General features: G+C 38.0%; 2 protein-coding genes across 2 annotated transcripts in view; one reads left to right on the top strand and one right to left on the bottom strand.

Annotated features, from left to right (window-relative positions):
• Nucleotides 1-8,903, top strand: part of PCSK5 (proprotein convertase subtilisin/kexin type 5) — a 248,905-nt gene extending 240,002 nt beyond the window's left edge. Inside the window, exons 30-37 of the mRNA XM_085313604.1 lie at nucleotides 151-368; nucleotides 897-1,133; nucleotides 1,683-1,913; nucleotides 3,544-3,721; nucleotides 4,705-4,922; nucleotides 6,994-7,109; nucleotides 7,511-7,697; nucleotides 8,500-8,903. Of these exons, the coding sequence (XP_085169730.1) occupies nucleotides 151-368; nucleotides 897-1,133; nucleotides 1,683-1,913; nucleotides 3,544-3,721; nucleotides 4,705-4,922; nucleotides 6,994-7,109; nucleotides 7,511-7,697; nucleotides 8,500-8,903 (1,789 nt within the window). The remainder of the gene's footprint in view (nucleotides 1-150; nucleotides 369-896; nucleotides 1,134-1,682; nucleotides 1,914-3,543; nucleotides 3,722-4,704; nucleotides 4,923-6,993; nucleotides 7,110-7,510; nucleotides 7,698-8,499) is intronic.
• Nucleotides 8,904-14,458: 5,555 nt separating this feature from the next.
• Nucleotides 14,459-24,262, bottom strand: RFK (riboflavin kinase). The gene is made up of 4 exons (XM_085313592.1): nucleotides 24,099-24,262; nucleotides 22,408-22,559; nucleotides 21,137-21,239; nucleotides 14,459-20,368 (listed from the first exon to the last, which is right to left on the bottom strand). Exons 1-4 carry the CDS (start codon nucleotides 24,178-24,180, stop codon nucleotides 20,238-20,240), a joined length of 468 nt encoding a protein of 155 aa, XP_085169718.1. The 5' UTR covers nucleotides 24,181-24,262; the 3' UTR covers nucleotides 14,459-20,237.
• Nucleotides 24,263-24,312: the final 50 nt, after the last annotated feature.

Below are 24,312 nucleotides of genomic sequence, written 5' to 3'. Positions count from 1 at the left end.
TAACAAACCATTTAGGAAGTAGTTTTGTTTTGTTGAAATGTATCTGCCGGGAAACCTTGATATATGCAAACATAATTCTTACAACTTATGTCACTGGACTATTCTAGAAACATACTCTGACCTGTAGTTTGCTTTGTTTTAATTCAACAGGGGATATTTTAATGACTCTGGAACTTGCAAGGAATGCAGTGACTCCTGTAAGACATGCATGGGAAGTGCTACCAGATGCCTGTCATGTGAAAGTCCTTTGCTTCTGGAGCAGTATGAATGTAAACCTACCTGTTCAGAGAAGTATTTTGCTTCTGAAGGAATCTGCAAACACTGTCCTTTCATGTGTCAGGAGTGCATTCACAACCAAATGTGCAAAGGTATTGCAAGGAACTTGTTATGACTTAGATAAAATGTGATAGATTTAGAAAACCAGGCTAACAGAAACACATATCTGAAAAGAAATTCTATAATGAGCAAAAACAAAAAAATGGGTGTATATATCATTGCTATACTGGTACAATAGAGGCTAAGCAATCTGTGTTTTATCATGAGACTCAACTGAAAATATTTATCTGGAAATGTATTTCACACTACTTTTTCTATTCTTTTTGTGCTTCATGAGATTCCTGTTGATTTGTTTCTATTTCTGATTTAGCAGATGGCAGGTCCTTACATTCCTAAATTCTTTAATATTTACACCTATGTAGCAGAGGAGGTAGTGCATGAGGGCAGACTCTGGAGAAAGAGTCAAAGGAAAAGGCAATACATTTCCAAGTTTTCTGCTTATCTCCTACTAAAGCAGGCATTGTGGGATTTATGGTTTCCCAGGATTTCTTCACTCCCTCACTTACCAAAACCAAAATCAGCTGCCCTGTAGCTTACTCATTGTCTCTGGTTCTCTGCAGTTTGTATGGATGAGTTCTTCCTGCATGATGGGAGGTGCATGGAGGATTGCCCCTCTCACTTCTACGCTGAAGATAAGCAGTGCTTCCCCTGCCACAGCGACTGCAAGGATTGCGATGGACCCGACTTAGATGACTGCACTGAGTGCGCCATCAGCTTCTTCCTCCTGTACAACGGGCAGTGTTTTGAAGAATGCCCCGAAGGGACTTACTATGAAGAAACAACTGAAGATTGCCAAGGTTGGCAGCCTTGTTTTCTCCAAAAAAGTATTGAGATGCAAGCAGAAYGGGTTGGGTATTATACCTAAAGGGTTTGCGGGTTGCTGATGTAGCTATGAGTGTTCTGAAAACAGAGAAGATCACAAAGGCATAATAAGACTACTTAAAAAATTAGAGAAATCAGAGAAATAAGGAAAATAAGAGAAAGTTGAGAAGGAGCTAGCAAAGGTGTTTGAAATTACATGTAGCCACTCCAGTAAAGAGCTGTGTATTTCTGGTGATAGTATGTTGAAAACTGCTGCTCAGCAAAAGCAGTGCCAGCACRAAAGGCAACTGAAGGAGTAGGCTGTATAAAATTGAAACTATTAACCTGTTTTGTTATGCAAAACCAGAGCTATTGCTCATTTCACTCAACCACTCATCTTGAAGTCATGGTGGCTCCTTGTAAAATTAAAGCTGAAATAATAATTTGAAATTAAAAAATAAATGGTGACATGCCTGCTGTTTGTTCTTTTCATAATTTGAAATTAAAAAATAAATGGTGACATGCCTGCCGTTTGTTCTTTTCAGCATGTAATGGGACATGCCAGACTTGTTCTTCTTCCACTGCCTGCCTTACTTGCAGAAATGGCTTGACGCTGAACCACAACGGGCAGTGTTTGGCATCTGGATACTGCTCTCGCACTGAGTACTATGATGAGCAAAGTCAGACCTGCAAGCCTTGTCATAAGAAATGCTTTCACTGTTCAGGACCCACTGAACACCAGTGCCTTAGCTGTGCGAATAATCAACATCTTCTCAGTGAGTACTTTGATCCCACATCTAGATTTTATTTTACAGTGGAGAACAGGAGAGCATGGTATAGGCAAGTTTCTGTTCTACTCATGAAACTTCTATGACCATTTCAACTTAAATGTTGCAAGGCTGACCTGACAAGTAAGTAGATGCAGAGATAATTACTTCTTCAGGGCTACCTGAGATATTTTTTGAGGAGTGGACAAAACATTCTGGGCTTTTGGAATGAAAAATAGACCATGTAAGCAGCAACAAAGTCCATAGCTAAACAAAATTTTTATTTGTTTCATTTAAATGCTATTTACTGACACTTTTGTTTCCTACAAGTAACTTGAAAAAGACAAAAGGGATGTCCTTAGCTGTGTTTTGTAAGCACAGAGCTCACATTTACATGTTGGCTCATTTAATCCCTGCAGAGATTTGATGAACAAAGACATACTTAAGCAGAGAAGTTAAAAATTTGTTTCTGGACCATTAGGTCAGTTGCTAGTGGATTGCTGAGATGCAAAACTACTTTTCCATTCTTTCTGTAGAGCAAAAGACTCTATTGTTTCAGAAACAAGTTGGTAAAATTGATAAAACTTCTTTGCATGTTTAAAAAAAGCAAGCAAAAATTAAAAACTTAATTTAGAGAAAAACTGATTTAAATGGTCTGTAATTCAGGAAAAATCTAAAGTAAATTTGTATTAAAACATTGACTGTGAGTTGTCTACATCTAATTCTGATGCAGATTTTGAATTCTTAAACTTCTGAGGACTCGACTCAAACTTGACATTATTACTAGCACATCCAGCTTACCATTACCATTGCTGAAGTTGAAGGAAGTAAATAGACAGTCTGGAGTGGAGAAAAAAATGTAGAAAAAAATAGAAATAGGCAAGTATCTTCCTTTGCCCATTTGTAATCTGAGCAGGAAAACAGTAAGGATAAGCTAGATAATGAGTGCAAGCTGTTAAGAGAAATCACTATTCTCTTAGCTTCATGCACTCCGTTATTTGATTCAGTCCTAGCTTTTCATTGAAGGTTTCTATTCTGTTAATGACCTTCTGAAATCTCAGGTGAACAATGTAAGGTACCTGTTGTATTTAGCAGTATGAGAGATAAATATTCCCATAACACAGAGCAGCAGCTACTCACAGGGACAAAGACCAATGAACAAATATCATTAAATCTCCAACTTCTTACCATCAGATTTGCCAAATACACAAAATGCAATGAGCCTGAAAGAATGCACTTAGAGTGAAACCTAGGGAAAATGGTAATGCAGGTACAGAGACAAAATTTCCTGGTTATTATTTCTTTCTTTCTATATATATATTCTATATATTCTGAAATAAACCACAACTGCTGTTCATTTTTTTCATTATGCATTGCATTTATACTTTCTGAAGATTAAAAATGACTTTTTTCTGAAGAGCCTGCTTATGTACAAAAGACTCAGAAGTGAAGACTAATGAAGTGACAAGACTTGGAAGAAACAAAAAATAATTAGGATGTCCTGACATTCCCTTTATTGGCTTTGATACAAACTCTTAACAGCGTTCCCTGTTAGAGTTTGCTCCAGCAAAGCCGTATGAGATTTTTATAGCAGCAGATACTGAATATGATCTGTTACTCTGCATTGTTCTCTCTGCAGATACCACCTGTGTTGAAACTTGCCCACATGGATATTATGCTGACAGTGATGAGGGACAATGTTCCCCATGCCACAGCACCTGTGACACTTGCTTTGGAAAACACAGCTCACAGTGTCTCTCCTGCAAACCAGACTGGTACAGGAAAGGAAAAGGATGTGTAAACCAGTGTCCAGCTGGGTAAGGTCCAAGACCTTTAACTAAAAGCTACATCACAGAGAGCTTTGAGAAATCAGATCATTCTGCCCTCAGTGCTATCTTAAGATGAAAATTTCTTGTCTTCTTACTATGCAGAGGTCGTGTAAAACCTCCCTTCCCAGTGCAGAACTGGAAAAGGATGGAGCTGGTGCCCAGACTGGAACCAGCTTGATATGATGTGGACATTCTTAAAAGCTCCAAGGACATTTTTAGATTTTATTTATACAGAACAGCATGAAACAGAGTAAATAAACTAAGTTATCCCTTAATAAGTCAGCTTGAGCACAGGAAGCAGTGTAACTTTTTTTCAAGCACCTTTGCAGGCTCTAACCTGCCTAGCCTGGAGTTTGGATGGGATCACTTTTGTTTCACACTGAGTGAAAGTTTATAATGGATCATAATAAAACCAACCATTAAAACATCAGTTAACTGTGGACTCAGAATTTTATGCAACCACTTCATTAATATGAGTCTGCAATGACTCATATTAACTCAATACAACCACTCTGCAGCTATTCCTCTCTTTCTCTGACTGTAAAATTTAGATGAACAAACTGTTTCTATCTTGGTGTTCTTTGGCTAGGCCTGTTTGTGGGCTGTAAGGAAATACAGAATTACTGAATTTCTATCTGACAGCTGGTCATTGGAAGTAGTAAGAAATTAAATGTTTGCTCAACATCTCACAGGATGTTTGTGGTAGAGCCAAAAACAGTTTAGAATTTCTGAATTGTGTCTGTTTATTTGTTTCCTTCCTACTTGAATTCACCTCTATTTTAGAAAGTCTTGCTTTATTCCAGTGCTGAATTCCAATAGGCAAATGCAGTCTAAGCAAATGCATTTTACTTCCACTGTGATGCAAAAAATATGTTGATGTAACCACAGTAAAAGCTCAGGAGGAAGGATATTTTGGCCTTTCCTGTAATTATTAGGCATTTGCAAAGCCATCATTAACTGATCTGTTTCAGGTACTTTGCACAAAACTCCACTAGATCATGTGAGAGATGCCACAAGAGCTGTAAGGAGTGTATGGGACCTCAGCCTACAGACTGCCTTTTCTGTGATACATATTTTTACCTGTTGCGCTCCAAGAATGAATGCGTTAGCTCTTGCCCTGAGTATTACTATGAAAACAAGGACAACAACATGTGTGAAAGATGCCAYCCTTCCTGCCGAACCTGCGAAGGTAAAAGTATATGCTTCGACAAAAAAAGAATATCAAACACAAGCTATATCTTCCCCCCCCCCATTCTATCTCTGCTCCAATATTTGGAAGCACTTCACAAGGAAGTGTAGTAGCAGTATATACGGCCCTRTTAAGCTACCTTTGATCTAAGGAGTTGAAGTTGGTGGCACAGCCCTCCTGGCAGGCTCCCAGCCTCTCCTAGGCTCTGGCTCAGTTGGCTAGTCCGGGCTACCACCTTATTTATAGAGTATCAAATCACCGAGAGTAAACAAGAATATCAATTCCTGCTGAGGTGCCTCCAATCACAGAGTGCAGAGGCACCCGCGGGACAGGAGGGCTGGGAGTGATCACCAGCATGAAGCTAGTGAAGATAAACAGGCYGACCATGTAATTAAGTTCATTTAAGTCAGCCAGGCTTCTCACAGAGATGCTCATMATCTTTAAAACCAGGGCTCTGATGCTAACAGGTCTGGACTCTGTGTGTCCTGTAAATACAGAATAATGTCTCACTCCTTGAGCTATCACACTACATGTGCCCTCAGTGAAAGCCAGGGAATCTAAATCCAACCACRAATCTTTACAGTCTCTAAAGGGAAGAGTAGAAAATCAACCGCTACCAATACCGAAAATAGCCAAAAGGTCACAGAGCATCTTTAGGGTAAAAAAATAATAAAAAAAAAGGTATGGTATCTGCTGCTTTGAGTATTTTTCAARGATAACCTTGAGAGATCATCTGTTTTGTTCTGTGACAGAATTCCATGTCTTTTTTCTCTAAATTATACTGTATTCAATTCTGAATTGGGCAGTATTATTTCTCTTGGATCCATACAATGTGCTATTTTATCTTAAAGGCATCAGATGATAGCTAGCAGTTGCCATCTTCAGCTCAGACTACACTCTAATAAAAACTCTTTTGGACAGTGGCTACCCTGGATGGTGCAGATAGCTAATTGCAAATGTAACAATATTTAAAATTGTGGAAATAACTCCTAGAGAGAAGCCAAGAAGCCACCTTCAAGAAYTGTTAAAATGTAACTATACAAGGACAGCATAATAAATGACAGCAATATATTGACTTGAATCTGGGACAAAAAGGTTGCCATTTTAACTTATAGACTGCTTCTTATGATTTATTTTTATTTTACTTAGGATTAGTACTACAGGATAGATTTTCTGCCTTAATTACAGGGACAGTATGACAAAATATGAGCCAGTCTTTCTAAACAGAAAACCTGTAGGGGCTCTGAAATGAATCTGCATTGTTGATGTAGAAGCCAAGAAGTGTTGCTGTGTCACATGTTTCACATGACCAGGGAGGTAAACTCCACTTTGCTCAGAAAAATCACACAGTGAATTCACTGGATCATGAAACAATGCTACTTCTGCATGTTTAACTACTGTTAATGTTAACATCTTCTTTTCAGACTGTGGCAAAAGATGCCAAYTGGCAGGAAATTGGACACATGCATTTTTCAAAATGCTCTCATACGCACAAAGTGCATATGATGTTCTGTTTGTAACTAGTGAAACACATTTTTTTCCGAAGCAACTGGAGAATTTATATTTTTATTCATATGTAAATGTGTAAATTAATTTATTATAGTTTGGAAAGGGTTAACTAACRGGCATCATACCTATTGACTTTGAATATGACAGAATTTGGCCAAGGTTTCCCACAATTCTGATTTAGTGCACCGATTTAATTGATTCTCCTGAACGCCTCTGAAAGTGGCACGCAGGCCACGCACACACAGCGCAAATGGCCAAGCCAGGTGGCAAACCAGTTGTAACACTAAGGGGAAAAAGGACAGAAGCCTGACACACTCTTTGTAGTTCATAATCAGCTTTTCATGAATTTCAAAACATAAGAAATACACTTTGTGCACATGTAAAATTTGAAGATGAGGCCCAAATTCTTTCTAATACTGACTTCAGTGTGCTGGACAGTTCATTGCTGAGTCTTGATGATGACAATTGTCCCTTTTCTTAGGTGGAAGTGACCAGCGTATTTCTGAAAGGAAGTTAGAGGACATTTTTTTCTGTTATAATATTGTTTTGTTTGCCTTTTGAGGGAACGGAGCATTCAGCTGCACTTCTTGTGTATGGAGCTACACTTTATTAAGCGGAATGTGCAACTCAGACTGTCTTGTGAGCGAATACAGAGTCCAGGAGTCACCAACACAAGAGGTACCCATTTGTAAGCATTTCCTCCTGTGATTTATATCCTGAACTATAACTTCTGAACACAAGAGGAAGAGTACAGAATGCTCTTCTCTGAGTTTTCAAGTCTGTTTGTCTTTAAACATTCCTACTTTTGTTTTTCTCTTGCAAAGAAAGATTGTTCATMTATCTAGCTAGGTCGGATTGCAAACTAAGCTTCCCCTACACTGCTTTTTCACTCTCCTTAYGAGCAGATCACTGACAACCTGGGCAGTATGAACCAAACTTTAGTTTTCCCACTCTCCGATGATTTTTGACACAGACATCCATGGTGTCCAGACATGAGGACCCAAAGAGTGGTAGGGCAGAGCAGTCAGGTCCAAAGGAATGGAAATGAGAGGTGCATTGCTTGTGTTCTGTGTTTCAAGGAGGACCAGCTCAAATGTGAGAAATGTGACAGCACGTGCACTGAATGTAAGGGACCTGGACCTTTSAACTGCACAATGTGTCCAGCCAGCATGCAGCTCTATCTCGAAGAAGGTCGTTGCCTGCCCTGCTGCAGTGACTCTGACCTGATAGACAGCCCAGAATGCTGCGACTGCAGTGAAACACAAGGTAGGACTGTGTTGATGAGCGCTACTGGCATTTAAGGGCTTTATGACTCACTGGGTTGACATTTAAAAAGAAAAGCAGAAGGTAACAAAAATGTGCTGCCAAGCTGCATGCACACAGTGTATTTCTACTGCTCCATCACCAGAGCAGGAAGGGCTTCATACAAATAACAGCAATTGCAACAGATATTGCCCTCTTYTCTCAGTCACAACTCTTGTTTTAAATGGTCATGTATTTCATAACCCAGATGACTGGGAAATGCTTGTTTCGAAGGATAGCAATCTGAATCACATGCTTTAAGCTCATCATGTCAAAACCACTYCATTGACTCTGAGATAGCTACAGTGTATTAGACAAGGGAATATTTGCAGAAAGAAGAAAAGTTTTTATTTTATCAAACTGATACAACCAGGAAAAACAGACAGGCTCAGGGCACGCAACCTGTCTTCCAATCTTTCTAGAAGCCAGAGAGTTAAAATATAAATATTTCTGGGGATATTAGGTTTCTTGCCTAAACTCAGCAAGTAGGTTGCGTTTGTGTGCTTGTTAGCTTTTCTGCTTCTTGCTGTTTATTCATTAAATCTATCGAAGAAATTTAGCTATCCCACAACCCTTTCCTTGCTTAGAGGCTTACACTATCATGGCCACAGCAGTACAATTCTGGTACTAGAAGAAAAGATTTTGGTATTTAGTCCAAAAAATTTAAAGATATGAACAGGCTTAAATGTTCTGCTGGGTCACTCAAAATGAAGACCCCTAACCTGACCTCATATAATTTTTTTTTTATTATTATTGCTGTTGTCAGATGACTGTGTCTTACGAATCACTCTGCCACCTGAGCACAAAAGCAAAACTGCTCTCTTTGTTACGACCTGCATTTTGCTTCTTCTTGTCATTGGAGCTATTATATTTATCTGGAAAAAATCACAGGCCAAAACACAGGCTGTCAATAGAAGGGGATATGAGAAGCTGACAAATCACTCCAAAGCCTTACCTTCCTACATGAGCAACTCCCATGAAAGTACAAGCTATCAGGAAGATCAGGTGATTGAGTACAGAGATCGAGATAATGAAGATGAAGATGAAGATGATGATATTGTATATATGGGCCAGGATGGGACAATCTATCGTAAATTTAAATATGGACTTTTGGAAGAGGATGAGGAAGATGAACTTGAATATGATGATGAAAGTTATTCATTTAGATAGCTCTTTCCTAATTTATGGATTTTCTGCTCCGTTGCCTTACTTATTAAATTATATCAATTTAGTTAGGTATRTTTAGTTATTTCTTAGCATGCTGAGCTCAAGATTTTAGCTACTGCATATTGTGAGAGCAGAATGGTTTCTAAAAACATATCTTTCTTCATAAAACTTTACATAAATCCTTGTAATGCTTTTATGTAACACTCCAGATGTAGACTGGTTGGGAGATCAGGTTTCTGCGCATTTGTGTGGAGACTAAATCCTTTCCCAATATGTGTGCATAGTAACTATTACAAATACACTTTCAAACAGCATGCATACACACACACAGGCMCACACTTACAGAGAACCTTGCCAATCACTACTAAAAATGTGAGATACAAACAAGATGGGTATATATTTCCCTGCACAGTGAATATCACTGGCATAGGGTGCCACTTTATTGTTTGCTGCTTTGTGATTATAGTTGTACAGCAATTCGTAATACAATTGGTGATTTTGCTGATTTTACCCAGAATTTCTTTCTTGATAYGATCTGGCACATATGTGCCCCTCAAAGACCTCATTTCACCTCATAATCTTATAGCAYATTTCCCAGTAAAATTATATATTTATGTCATGATGTTGAAGATTTGTGATTTTGACTGTATAGCAAACTCTGCTGTATTCACAGTTTATATGAAAAATATCTGAAGTATTTTTCGTATCATCAACCTCTGATGAATCTTAATTCCAGTGGCTGTAGAGCTTATATAATCTTTCATTATATACAATATTCCTGGTCACTGCAGAGTAAAATATGGTCTATACGTATGCTTAGGGGAAAAAAATCTTTTCTGAATTTTTGAAAAAAAAAAAAAAAAGATTCCTTTCATCTTTGTAACTACCTTCTCAGGGTTTAGGGAACTGATATAAACACAGAGTATTATTCAGGCAACTTCTGCATTTCTGTTGTAAATGTCTCAGGATGTTCAGACTAGCTCTAAGGGAATAATTAGCACTTATCTGGTAAAGTAACATAAAGGAACACCACAGTGTGATTTTTTTATTACAGAAATGTAATTTATCACACTACAGATAAGGATTCTCTTTATGGTCCCTTGCTGTGAAAGAATAAATTCTTTGCACAAAACCATCTTGAAAGTGCTGTTATTTGTCAACAGTATGGCCAGGTGGGTAAAAGAATGGCTGGGTCCTTATAAATCTGGCTATGGTCTCCTGCTTTCTCTGAGTTCCTGTAGATTTTCGGTAAGAATCATTTCTAGAAATCTAAATGAATTAGATTAAGCTTTTACAGAGAAATTTCATGTAAGAATACCTRTTTTTTATGACTCAGGTCCTAAGTGGAATTTTTTGTCCTAAAGACTTCAGGACCCTTCTGTATGTAAGTGTAAAGGAGTTCTACAGAAAAAATCCATTGCCTCTTTTTTAAATTTTAATCTTTTAATCATTGCRCCTTCAAGGAGGAGAGAAACTCAAGATTATGTGACAGATTACAAAAGACAAAACAAGGATCTATATTTATCAAACAAAATATAATAACCAATCACTTCAGATAGACACATCTGTCACTTGAATTAAAGTTTTTGTCTTGGGAAGTTATCCAGATAATGCAAAGGAATGAAAAGAGTAAGAAATCAATCAAAAGATCATACTGAGAAAAAAAGACTAYTTGTGGTATCCTCCTCTCCTATACTCTTTTGGATAAACAATATGTTTTGTTATTAAATAGCTTATATAACCTGGCTGTAAGAATACGCTTTGATATACACTAACTGAAATTACCCCAATCAAATTTCAGAGGCTTAATCCAAGCTACACTTGAGCAGTTTGAGAAAAATGACTGCAAGAGAGGGATATAATGACCACTGTCACAGGTTCTCAGATTACTATCATTATTTTATGAAAAGTCTGGTGTATTTAGTTACCTTAATTGGATTTAAAAAGAAAAAGACAAAAGCAGACGGTTTTTGAAATGYAATTTCTCAAGAGAATTTTATCCATATTTATGCAAGTCAGACTGGGATAAAGATACATTTCTGAGTCTGCATCTAAGAAATAAACAACTATAAGCTCTTCTCAAACACCAGTTCTTCTCAGAGGTTCTTCATCTTGGTTTGGGTATACCACTTCAACCACATTTTGAGTTTATTGGCTATATTGGCTTTGAATGTATTGGCTATATTTTGAGGCTTTCTGCTCTCCAGTCTGGCACTCTCTCCCCAGCACGCAGAGCCTTTAATGTGCAGTCGAGGATCCCAGATGTCACAAAAAAGGAAGATACTTCTTGTAGTGCTAAAGCTGTGTAGGCAAAGCGGCAGTTTCAGAATGGTGGTCARTGAGGCCCAAACTGATGACCTACAGAACCATATTCCTTTTAGTGTTTTCAGTTAAAGCTCCCTGCAGAGAGTGTGCAGGCAGACCAAGAAAAATTACATACTTTATAACAGGTTATTGGTCTAAGAGGTATTGGCTGAGAATCAGTCGCAAGTCAGTCACACCTCTGAACAAACTTCATGGAAAACAAAGCACAACCAAGGAAGCCGGTAATAAATGCACACAGAATACAGCACAAAGGATTTGAAATACTGCTTTTGTTTTACTTTATAGATTTCTAGTGGCTAAACCTATTACATTCTGTCCTGAAACAAGCTAGAGAAATTCAAAGCAACAATTCCAGTTGCCACAAAGCTAATTCTTCTTTCCTTTTTTCTGGCTTCTCCTTCACCCACCATAGCAAGAAAGATGTTCCAAAGGAAACATACACTTTTAAAAAACAAAATGGCTATGGGATCTTTCATCCTCCTATTCTCTAATTCATTTTTTTAAAATCAGACTCAAATTCCTGTTATATTTGCTAAATTTCTTTCACCTTCTTTCTTGTCAAACTCTTCTTTATTACCAGGCCTTTCTCTGTTTTCTCTTTCTTTTCCCTGCATTTCTTTCTTTGTCACTTTCATTCCTTTATGGAGTTCCTCAAGTCCTTCATTCTTCTCCAACTATTTGTATTTCATCTGTCTTTCTCCTACACAATTATTTCTCACTAATCTTTCATTAATAATACTCTTTCAAAAAGAGCTTGTAAAATCAAATCCTACACATTTCCCCACCTACTTACCTCTCATGTAATCTAGTAATTAGATTTCAGGGGAAGTATAGGTTTCTGGTGTCCTGCAGTGTTGTTCTTCCAGTGGAGTGTAAGTAAATAGAGAACASTTTTCTCTTCCACAACTCTACTCTGAAGTTTTGCTACAAAGGCAGCGACAGAAGGTACATCCACGGAGTTACAGTTCAAGTGCCTTGAGGCCCAAGTCTCCTTCCTCTACAGGCTACTCCCAGATCAGTCTTGCCTTGCCATAGTTTACCAGGCATTCGCAGCTCAGTGTGGTACAACAACTGCATGATATCTAGATGAGGAGATTTCAGACTGGGATTTCCAAACAATGAGAGGAATGAAAAATATGAAAGACTCAACTACGCATGATTCTGTGGAAGTATTCCAAACAGAAGTTTTTAGGCATTTGTTTTTCTCATGAAGAATGAGTGTTTCAAGAAAAAATATATATATATATAATTTGCAATAAGAATGTTTTGTTGGCAACTAAATTTTCCACTGATAGAGTTACCAACAGAAAAATCCTTAGCTTTTATGAGTCATTACTTTAATAATCACAGAATCAGTAAGGTTGGAAGGGACCTCTGGAGATCATCTAGTCCAACCTCCCCGCTCATCAGGGTCACCTACAGCATGTTAGACAGGGTTGCATCTAGGTGGGCCTTGAAGATCTCCACAGAAGGAGACTCCACAACCTCTCTGGGCAACCTGGTCCAGTGCTCTGTCACTCTCACAGGGAAGAAATTTCCCCTCACGTTCAGGCAGAACTTCCTGTGCTTCAATTTCTGCCCATTGCCTCTTGTCCTGTCACATGGCACGCCTGAAAAGTTTGTCCCCATCCCCTTGACACCCTCCCTTTGAGTACTTGTACACATTGGTAAGATCCTCGCTCAATCTTCTCTTCCCCAGGCTGAAGAAGCCCAGCTCTCACAGCCATCCCTCATAGGGCAGGTGCTCCAGCCCTGTGATCATCTTCGTAGCCCTACAGTGGATTCTATCTAGTAGCTCCATGTCTCACTTGTAGTGGGGAGCCCAGAACTGGATATAGTACTCAAGCTGAGACCTCCCCAGGGCTGAGTAGAGGGGCAGGATCACCTCCCTCCACCTGCTGGCAACACTCTTCCCAATGCACCCCAGGAGACCATTGGCCTTCCTGGCCACAMGGGCAMATTGCTGGCTCATGGTCAGCTTGTCATCCACCAGCACTCCCAGGTGCATCTCTGCAGAGCTGCTCTCCAGCAGGTCAGSCCCCAGCTTGTRCTGGTGCCTRGGGTTATTTCTCCCTAGGTGCAGGACCCTGCACTTGCCCTTGTTGAACCTCAGGAGGTTCCTCTCYRCCCARCTCTCCAGCCTGTCCAGGTCTCTCTGAATGGCAGCACAGCCCTCAGGTGTGTCAGCCACTCCTCCCWGCTTGGTCTCATCAGCCAACTTGCTGAGGAGGCACTCTGTCCCTTCATCCAGGTCACTGATGAAGAAGKTGAACAGGATGCGACCCAGTCCTGAGCTCTGGGGGACTGCACTACCCACAGGCCTCCAACTGGACTCCATGCCACTGATGACGACCCTCTGAGCTCTGCCTTTYAGCCAGTTCYCAATCCATCTCACTGTCCACTCGTCTAACCCACACTTCCTGAGCTTCTYTCGGAGGATGTTATGGGAGACAGGGTCRAAAGCCTTGCTGAAGTCAAGGTACACAACGTCCACTGCTTTCCCCTCATCTGCCCAGCCAGTCCTTCCATCAGAGAAGGCAATCAGATTGGTTAAGCAGGATTTCCCCTTGGTGAATCCATGCTGACTAATCCTGACCACCTTCTTTTCCTTCATATGCCTGGAGATGACATCCATAATGAGCTGTTCCATCACCTTTCCAGGGATGGAGGTGAGGCTGACCGGCCTGTAGTTGCCTGGGTTCTCCTTCTTGCCTTTTTGGAAGACTGGAGTGGCACTGGCTTTCTTCCAGTCCTCAGGCACCTCTCCAGTTCTCCAGGACTTTTCAAAGATGATGGAGAGCAGCCTGGCAACAACATMTGCCAGTTCCCTCAGTACCCGTGGGTGCATCCCATCTGGGCCCATGGATTTGTGAATGTCAAACCCATCCACCAAATTGAATCCCATGGGGATGGGGGAAGGTCAGAAAGGTATCTTTCTTTCAGCCGGTAGACCAATGTTACCTACAGAACTTTTAACCTTCCCTACAACTTCATATGGACATATGCAGTTCCAAGTCTGAATTTTAGAGTAACCAGATGTGCAACCTGATGAGGAACAGACAGATGTTCTAACAGTTCAGAAGGTTTAATAGATCTTTCTATTCCTTCTGTTTTCAAAAGTTCAAAAGTTTTTTCCCTTTTTTTTTTTTTTTAAAGGGACAGTAATTAGTATGTATACATGGCAATACCAAAGATTAGACGTCAAGGTTTAAAAACTCATTTCCAGTCCTGAATCTATTTAATATACAAAATATTTTAATAGTAACATTACCTTTTCAAGAATGTACAGATAATTACATGATCTATCACATTTACAATCAAGCAGCAGATGACAAGATTCTGGCTGGGTAACACACACTTGCAATGAACTAGCCAAATTAGAGATATTAAAAACCAAAATTAATACTAGATATCATACACACATGTACCTTCTGCTGTCCTTCCAACATACATGTGTTCTTACTTCTATTTATTGTTTCCTACTGTTTAGAAATATTAAGGGAGTAGCTTAACGCATGTCTACAGGCAGATTTAAACAAAATCTCTAGTTTTTATTAATAGTGAACATGACAAGATAAAGTTTTTCCCTTAGAAATGTTTTTTTATGGTTCCCCTTCCCCCCATTGTCTCTTTTCTGAAGGTTTAAACAGAAGGAAGAACTCTTCGGACCTTAACCAAGGAAACAGATGCACTAATTTTTTTTCTTATCATGATTTAGCAGATTTAAATTACACACTTAACTGCACAGTAAAAATGAAGTATTCTTTCATTTATATTAGCTATTCAGCATATAAATAAGCATATTTTCTTTTTCAGGAAGAGTTCAGGTTCTACATTTATCTAACATCCATTATTTTAATAGTTCTTGTTCAGTTTTTTTTCCCTCATGTAACTCTATCCTTTCTACTGCATATCATCATCCAAAACCTCATCCAAGTATTCTGCTGTGTGCTTTCTCCTCTTTCATGTCACTTGATATCATCTTCATTACCCATTTTTCTTCTTTGTTCTGTATGCCTAAATACACTTAATTTCCTCACTTAGGTGTCTCACCTTTAGGAAACAAAAAGTCACATAATCTTATCATTACCTTGAATCCTGCCTTCTACTTTCACTGACAATACTGTGGAAAAAAAGAACTAAATGCACATCTAAGAAACCTAAGAACAAAACATAACATCAAAAAAAAAAAAAAAAAAAGCAGTTAGCTCTCCCCCGCCACCAGCAAGAAACAAAAAATCCCAAAAAATAAAAATCACTACCCATAAGCTATATAATTCATAACTGCCATTGGTAGCCATGTTTATAAAGCTTCAGGCTGCTTAAAAATCAAAATGGGCCATAAATCCATCCAAGTTCTCCCCTGGAGTAATTAATAATTCAAATTTTCTAACCAATACACTAGGAAGTATTGCRTTCTATTCATTGGGTGTTTCTCAACTCCCTTCAGAAAAATACAAACAAATGAAGAAAAAAAAATATAGCTCTAGATAGAGCACACTTATTACAAAATAAATCTGAAGAGAATTTGATATTTTAATCCCAGAAAACTCACATAAAATCTGGATGCTTGGAAATTATAGGGCTGAGTACTAAATAAAATTCTAAACAACATAAAGGATTGAGGATTTTTTAATTTTAAATCCACGCCTCCAGTCTGGATGCTGCGGTGTTAGAACCACAATCTCTGATGGACATCAGACTATACCAGCAAATCCAGTGCACCTAACACAGAAAGCAATCCCTACGATATCCACAACACCGCAATAATTTACGGTCTTTCCTGATGCAACTTCAATGGCATTATACAGAAAGCTACATATAGAGAGTTGCCAAGTGTGAAAGTACAAGAGGAGCTTTTGCCTTTCTGAAGAGGCCTGTGCCAGATAGATTAGTTTGCTTTAAGATACAGGTTTGATTCCCCTTCAGCAGCAACAGAGGAATCTTCACCATGAACTAAATGAATGCTTTAACAACTGAATGAGAACATTAGGAAAGCAGGCAGCTTCTTCCATCTGACTTCTCAAAGAAGCAAAAAGTTTTAAAAAGCTTTGAAAGAAAGTATAAATAGGAATTATTGAACAGCAACATTGGCAATAAGCTTGACTGTAACAAACAAAGTGGTGATTCTCACAAAATAAACTATTTCCAAGAATTGCTAAGACAGACTAATAAGTCCAAGACAGAACAAAAATTTAAAAGGACACCTTATACCATCTCTACAGATTGCTCTAGAAATAGCATTTTCAGAAAGAGATGCTGTGTGTTAAAATATGAAAAACATTAAGAATTCTTCCTCAGCAAACTTTCAGAATTCACCTATTGCAGCTTTGAGATTRTTATATTTACTCACAGCTATTAAATTTATGCCTATATCTATTTAAAAGAAAGAATTTTYGTCTCCTTTGTCTCAGGACTGCTTTCAACAAAATGTCAGATGAGACTGCAAAATATCTGTAAATGCATTTATGCAGGCTTCAAGTTTTAGTGTTTCATACAGTTTTTGAGAAAGTTAGATTACATACAGAGGGATCCCGCCCCAAAGTAAGAGTATCAACTGAATAAAGGTTCCATGTCTGTTCCTAGCAAGGCTACCAATTCAGAAAGTAACTAGCCATACAAGAAGCCAGTGTGAATAACTATTCCAGACGATTTTTCTGTGCAGATTAAGCCGTAAGTTTTTCTGTATACAAAGGCATGCTTAGTTTTAACATCCCCTAAGCATATATTCTGCAGGCTATTAGGACAACAGGTAGTTCAGTACCACAGTTATCAAGTAAGACTGTTTTTGACTACAAGTTTTTTGGAAAAAAAAATTCTTATGCAGATATTCTCATGTTGTCAACAAACTTCATTTCGTAAGAGTAATAGACTTGAAAAGGAGGCAAGCAATTTAAATTCAGAAAAACCTGTATTTTTTTTTTATTTTTTTTTAGAATTTGAAACTATGGAAATACTTATATTTTTCAGACTTCAACATTTCAGTGGTCCTCCAATTTAGGTGAAGCAAGATATGAAACCCCTTTATGCCTCACTTGTCTGTTTGTAGTGTCTTGCATGTAAACTGTATGCAAATACATACAGTTATCATCTCTGTGCCTCAAATACTGTGGCACTAAGTTTATAACATGAAGAACAGAAATCTTCCTTCCTGAAYCTGACAGAAATTTATGCAGAGTAATGAAAGAAATCCACAGTACATCTTTCAGAGTATGCTAAGGAATATGCAAACACATATTATATACAATCAATCAGAAAAACTTATGATGAATAAAATTCTAACTTTCTTAGTTASATTTCATTTATTAATGGTACAGTGCAGCAACATTAATTGAAATAAATAGTTATTTGTAAATAATAAAAAAATATAAACCTTCATAAAGTTTATACTGCGCTAGGAACTATGTACTGAGTTTAAATAATTGATATTCAATATTTTATCTTAAATAACATGCATGGATAGGTACACTCAGCCAAATGAACATAATTACATTTTCTCTAACTTGAAGACAAACATACAAAGAGCTGTTCATTAGTTCACTGTAACCATACTTCACACTTCAGGTGAGAGCTGTTAGMAAACTAATAGGTTTTCAAGTTTTCCGTTCACCACCGTTCTCTATGCTTGGCACAGTGGCTCAATAATGAAATCAGTTCTGGATAGTAGCATTCATCAGCAGTTACAGAAAAGCACTACTCAAACAACCAGCCTAAGGCACCATGGTTTCCACAGCAGACACATGAAATCACCAGCAAAAAATTAATTTTAAAGAAGGCTATCAGAGTTTAGTCATAATACCATGATAAATAAAGTTTTATACTTCAAATATGTTCTTGATAACATATTTTGCCAATTACTGCTTCTATTATTTGGCCTACCAAAAAAGTAAAATGTATATAAGATTGACATTGTTACAAACTCAAAMATACCTCAGTTCTTCATACTGAGTGGAAAAGTCCTTCATCCCTCCATTTTAAAATGGAAAAAAAACCAACTGTTTACTCTTACAAGACAATTATTGTACAGATTTTTAGAATACAATTTCCAACATATTATAAAGTCCACTAAATCACTTTTTAAGACAGTTTTTTTAACAGCAGTAAGTTATTTTTTTTTCTTAATATTCTCCTACTAGGAAGGCAGAATTGTGCTGAAAACATTCAGGCAACTCTTAGGACAAAACTGTCAGCAACTTTGGAGAGTTAGATATATAAACCTTAGGTACAGAGGTCAAAATGCTGTTCATTCTAACCAGTGCTTATGTAGAAATCACTCCCTCCCTGCTCAAGATCTGCATTCATGTTATTCTTGTCATCAATAGAATACATGAGCAATTTGTTTGAATGATCTCAAGTTTCTGCTGAAGTCCTACACAGCCAATCAAGGTCTCTTCCCTAATAAAGCCACCTGGTACTGGCTTAGTTAAAGCAGTATGAAGCTGAACTAGAAGCTTGGCATCTTGACAGCATCTGCCACAGATAAGAACCAGAAGGCTACTTTCTCACAACTCTCTTAAACCTTGAAACCAAATTATAGGTCAAAATGGGATGGGAATGGGAGGAAATACATGAAGTTGCACTACAGAGACTGCATTCCCAAACTGCATGCAAAAGTTCAGCTACAGCTGCAGTTCAGACACATCCACAGAACAGTCTGAGTTTCAGAAAGAGATGCTTCCACATCACAAGCCCACATTAAGAGAATATGAGCACAACAAAGTCACTGCAGCTCACTTTCTCACTTTCCCCTCACTGAGTAGGGGACAGACAAATTAAGGAGGAAGAGGGCAGGGGAAAAAAAAAGAAGATTCAGAATCACACATTAGGTAGACATTTCAGAGATATTTTCCTAATTCCTATCAACTTTGACAACACACCCTTCATTTATCCATGCATACCTTCCAGAATCAGAAAGATTGCAGTTACTTGTAATTATTATTTAATAGCTACCACAGAGCTGATAAATGATTATTCCAAGAACTGCAAAAAGCTTTCACTTGTATACTAATTTAATTGGTCAGCCTAAACCTTGGCTCTTACCTGCACTTGGTGCAGAGGGTTGAGGGGATTCTTTTCTGCCTTACATTCGAACTTCAGCCTTGAAGTCAGTCCTTTTATCGCCAGTATGGTGAACAACCCATAGGTTATCCTCATCTCTCTGAGATGAGGCTATATATAAGTTTGCCTCTGGTTACTTTTTATTCCTTAGGACCCAAAGGGTATAAGTCTTGTTATACTGGTTCTGCACTACTTTGGCCTGAACAGTACATCAACTTTCACCCTGTCATTCATTTCCCAAATTTTAGGGAAACACTTCCTTAGAAGTAAACTCAGCAGCTCATACACTGTCATACATGCAAACAACTAGGCAGAAGCGTCTATCTCTGATTCCAGTAACTCAGTCAATGAGTAACAGTGATTAGGTCTAATTCAAATAAACTCACAATAAATAGTTTCACTTAAAATGCCAGCTTCCACCACAATGGTTGTATAGTATATCAAAACTAAGAAATAGAGTCAATTATTCTTGTTTCTGTTACCTAAATRTTGGCTTCCTGCACCACAGGTAAATTTTTAACTCAATCAGTATCAAAATTTTCTAAGCTGCTAGCTATAATCCAGATGCAAGAATGATAAAACTGAGAAAAGAGTTTGGAGTAACATTTTGTATGTTAGTAACAGATATTCTTCACTTAAGTATTTAACTTTCCACACCGTGGGAGCAGAAGAGGTACAATTAACTTTGGTCAAGTTCTGTATGTGCTAAGTTCACTATGCAACTGACAACTTTAGGATTCACAATTTCATCTCTAAGAACCTAAAACAGCCTTCTACTCCTTTTGCATGACTGGTTTAATGATCAATTAACATAAACTTAAATCATCTTTCTTTGGTTTTACAGTGTTCAGTTCCAACCTCAATTACCTAAACAGGTATGTGACAATTAGTACCTACAAAAGCAGTGCAAAGAAAAGAGCTTCATGAGAAAAAAAAATTAATGAAGAGCTTTGCTTAATGGCTGTTTACTATTTTGCCTTCTGGCATATGAAAGAAGTTGTCTTCTTTGAGTTTAAGATGTTCTGGTAAATCCAGTTGTCTTTCTGCTTCTTCAATGTCTTCCTGAATTGCTGAAATGAGTGCCTCTATAAAACAGAAATAAGAATAGGGGTATTTAAAACCTGAATTCTGAACACACACAGCAAGGGAATATAAAGCATACCACRGAACACTAGAAAACTATCACAAAAATCACAATAAAAATTACTACAAAACTTGAAAGGCAAAAYTCTCTGCAAAACAAATGAGCATCAGCATTATTACATTTGTAATTACGTTTTGCACCAAAAAAAGTGTCAGGTTTGATTTATATGGACAATTTTCCAAGTCTTAGTTTACTATTTCTATTGACATTAATATCTTAAGAAGTTCACTTTCTAAAGTACAATTTGGAAAAAATAAACTACTGTAAGTTCCGAAAAAAAGAAATTAAAATGCTCTCTTTTTAAATATGTCAGAGTTACATTTTCATGGCTGTAAGTGCTATCCTTTTCTTGTTCCAAACAACATCTTAGCAAAAAATAAAATTAAACAGAATATCACAAATTATTTCAAATATAAGAGTTGTATTTAAAAAAATATATATTTTTATGATATGCTCATGTTTTTAAAAATATTCCTCAGATGCAACAACACAATTTTTAGATTCAAACAAGCACATACTGTTACACCGAAGTAATTTTTAGGCTGAGGTAAGTAAGTACCAAAGATGTGGGGTTTTGTTGAGGAAGAGAGGGGGAAAGAGAGAGAGAGAGAGAGAGAGAGAGAGAGAGAGAGAGAGATGACACAATACTTCCAATATGTGAGAATAAGACAAATAAGAGACTGGTTTAATGGATATCTGCAATACTGACCTAAAGAATCAAAGTTTTTTTCTGGTCGAATATATCCTGTAATGACTATACTAAGAATTTCTCCATAAAAATCCTCTTTGAAAGTGTGGATTATGTGCGTTTCCTAAAGGAAGAGAAATAAARTTGCATTTATTATGAGCAATTTTGAGTTATTTCCCTTGTTCCAAGGAYGGTTCAGCAAATATCCCCAATTCAAATCTTCCCCAATGTGTATCAAGAAAAATGAGACAATTTAACATGTATCATGCAAGACTAATAGGCTAGATCTTTTGTTTAGGTTAAGAGAGAAAATTGCTTACGTTAGCAGACAGCAGCAGAGAGAACTGTATTTTGCATGCAGTTTAAGAAAAAYTACTCACTTAAGAGTGTTCTAATAGGCAGGGGGGAAAAAAGTGATTCTCAAGAAGAAACTTCACCACCACTTATTTCAGAGGCATGATTTCCAGGGCAGCAAATTACAAGTAGAACATAGATTTGTTCAGTCATTAAGTTGGTGAGTCCACATAACTGTAATGATTTTGATTGAAACAGCTGGTTTAAAGAGAGCTTTTATAACTAGAACATGTTGGAATGGAATGAGAAAATTCTAAAAGGAGTGAAAGTAGCTATCGTAGAGACAGAAATTCATGCCCAAATAAAAGGGTTTCTAAGTATCAACAATTAACACACAATTCTGCAAGACTGGGAAAAAGCACCAGAACCTGATAGCAAGAAAAATACAGCTGTCTCAGCTCAAGATTTTAAATCCTCTGACTTGTTGTTTACTTTTCAGATATTAATTCYATATATCAAACCACAGCATCACATGTATGCATTCCATCATTTCAGAGAAGAATTAATGAAAAAGCATTACAAATTAAGACGCCCCAATATCTCCCATTTTAAATGTAGATGACAGATTGTGGAGTATGAAAGGTTAGTAYGTTCAAGTTCATAACCAGTAAATTCCATATAACTACATAAACATAAGCTTCATGGATATAAGCATCATAAGCATTTCAGAAATAAAGTTATTATTTTTTTTTTTATTTGAGGTGAATTTATTTAATGATGGAAGATAAAGCAAATACATTTTACTTATCCATGGCTGCATGTTCTCTGGCTACTGAGACCATTCTCAGAATACAAACATATGAGATGGATACAAAGTACATTCCTAATAGCAAATTGGATTTCTAGATTTCATTTAGGGATCAAACTCTGCTCACCTTACTCAAAGTAGGCATTTGGCTTATATAGTACAATCAAACCACACAAAGCAAAATTCTTACCACTGATTTCTTAACATTCTTAAAGAAAGGATTCCATCCTATGCTCAAAACCATTTTATGCACATCTCCATTTCCAACACAGGCCCATCCATAGTATATACCAGTAGAGATATCAGATGGAAAGCTTTCGACTACTTGCTCAGAAAAGTTAGCTGTAAAAATTTTAGAAAGTGTACATTTGTAAGTCAAAGGCATCACAGAATTTTTAAACACTTAAAAGCCAAGATATGCCTATATGCTACTTAAAAACAGAACACTGATGATGATCATAATGATACAATGTGCCATTTGGTAAACTGTAAACTATAAAAGAGCATCACAGAATGTGATCTGTAACAGTTAAAATTAATAAACTCAGGTAAAATATTCAGTCTGGACGCATTTCACTATTACAATATTTTCTACAGCTCTAATATGGTCAAAGAAGGGAGAATCAAGTTTATTCTGCTTACAGAAAATCATCTTAAAACTATTTAAGTATTAGTAAAATAATTATTTATTAAATTATGCACAAATAAGTTATGATTGTCATGAATGTTTACACATGTTGCCTTTCAGAGTTATCTATATTTGGGAATTCCTGTGGTTTTTTTTTGTTTATAAGAAAACTATATATTTTAAGTAAAGTACATCCTGTTCTGCCTGAGGGGAATGAACCTAAGCTTGTCCCAGAACAACTATCCTACTTTAGCTTCTAACATGCACAGATCTACTCATGTAATTTTTCTAGCTGATTTGACAGAAATAATAGTTTAATCTTTATCATAGATCACAAGTAATTCTCTCTCACACCTCCCTGATATCACTAAATTTGTATTAATAGATAGTTTTAAATCCAATATCTTAATATTTGTCTTAGGAGATTTTCTTTTCTACTAGAAATGGTGCAACATGCCTGCTGGCTGCAGTGTCACTTTAAAACAGGCTGAATTTCATTTGAATTATACTTTTGTCTTTATTTAGACAAGGGAAATAGAGAAGGGCAATGGGAAAATATACTTTTTACGCAGCTCCAACTACTCTGCCTTTTAGCGTCCGCATTATTGCCTTTGCATCTCATTCTGAGCAGCAATTGCTAATGCCTTTCTTGTCCTCAGCCAAGGCATRACAAGTTTACGAGAATGACTATTTCCAAGCTTCCATATTACAACACAGTGGGGGTGATCACCTTCCAGCATCCCACATATCATCGTGATCATCATCAGACAAACGATTCAACTAACAAAAATAGAGAAAGAAAACATTAAATAGACTGGTGAAAAAATATCACAAAAGAGGAAATAAAACTATAAGCATTAAACAAAAAAAGCTGTCAGAAAAAAAGGGGGGGGGGGAAGCGTCTAATCCTGAAAAAGTTAAGACTATTCATAGAAAGAGCAAGTCATGCCATTAGCATAATTGTGCAAGGCAGCCGGCCATCTCCAGAACCTACGAGGCAGTTCACTCGGTTCCACCGAGCAGGCGTTAGTTTCCCACCCGCAACCGAACTCCCGCTCTTGTTACCCAACAGGAGAGCCGGGCGCCGCCGCCCGCTGCGCAGCGCGGCCGCCGCGCCCCTGAGGAGGGCTCCCTCCCGGTGGCCTCTGCACAACAGGCTCCCACAGCCCAACCAGACGCGACGCGGGGTCGCGCCAGGCGGGTCGGGGCCCGGCGCAGGCACGCTCGCACCCAGGCCCTCCGGAGCCGCTCACCCGTGGGGATGCCCAGCTCCTTGGACCCTCTGCCGAAGCCCTTCACCACCTCGCCGCGGCAGAAGTAGGGCAGGTGCCTCATGGCGGCCGGGGAGCGACGGCGACCGTTGACGGGGGCGCGCGCGCGGCGGCCGAGCGCGAGGAGCTCCGGGCGCGCGGCCCAGCCAGGCGCAACGGCGCCGCAAAGCTGCTTCCCGGCCGCCGCGCAACGCTC

The sequence above is a fragment of the Rhea americana genome, unplaced genomic scaffold (assembly GCF_003343005.1).
Source record: "Rhea americana isolate MKP2758 unplaced genomic scaffold, rheAme1 scaffold_11, whole genome shotgun sequence".
Taxonomy (NCBI): Eukaryota; Metazoa; Chordata; class Aves; order Rheiformes; family Rheidae; genus Rhea; species Rhea americana.
Note: the sequence above shows the minus strand (reverse complement) of the source record. Positions and strands in the feature narration are given on the sequence as shown.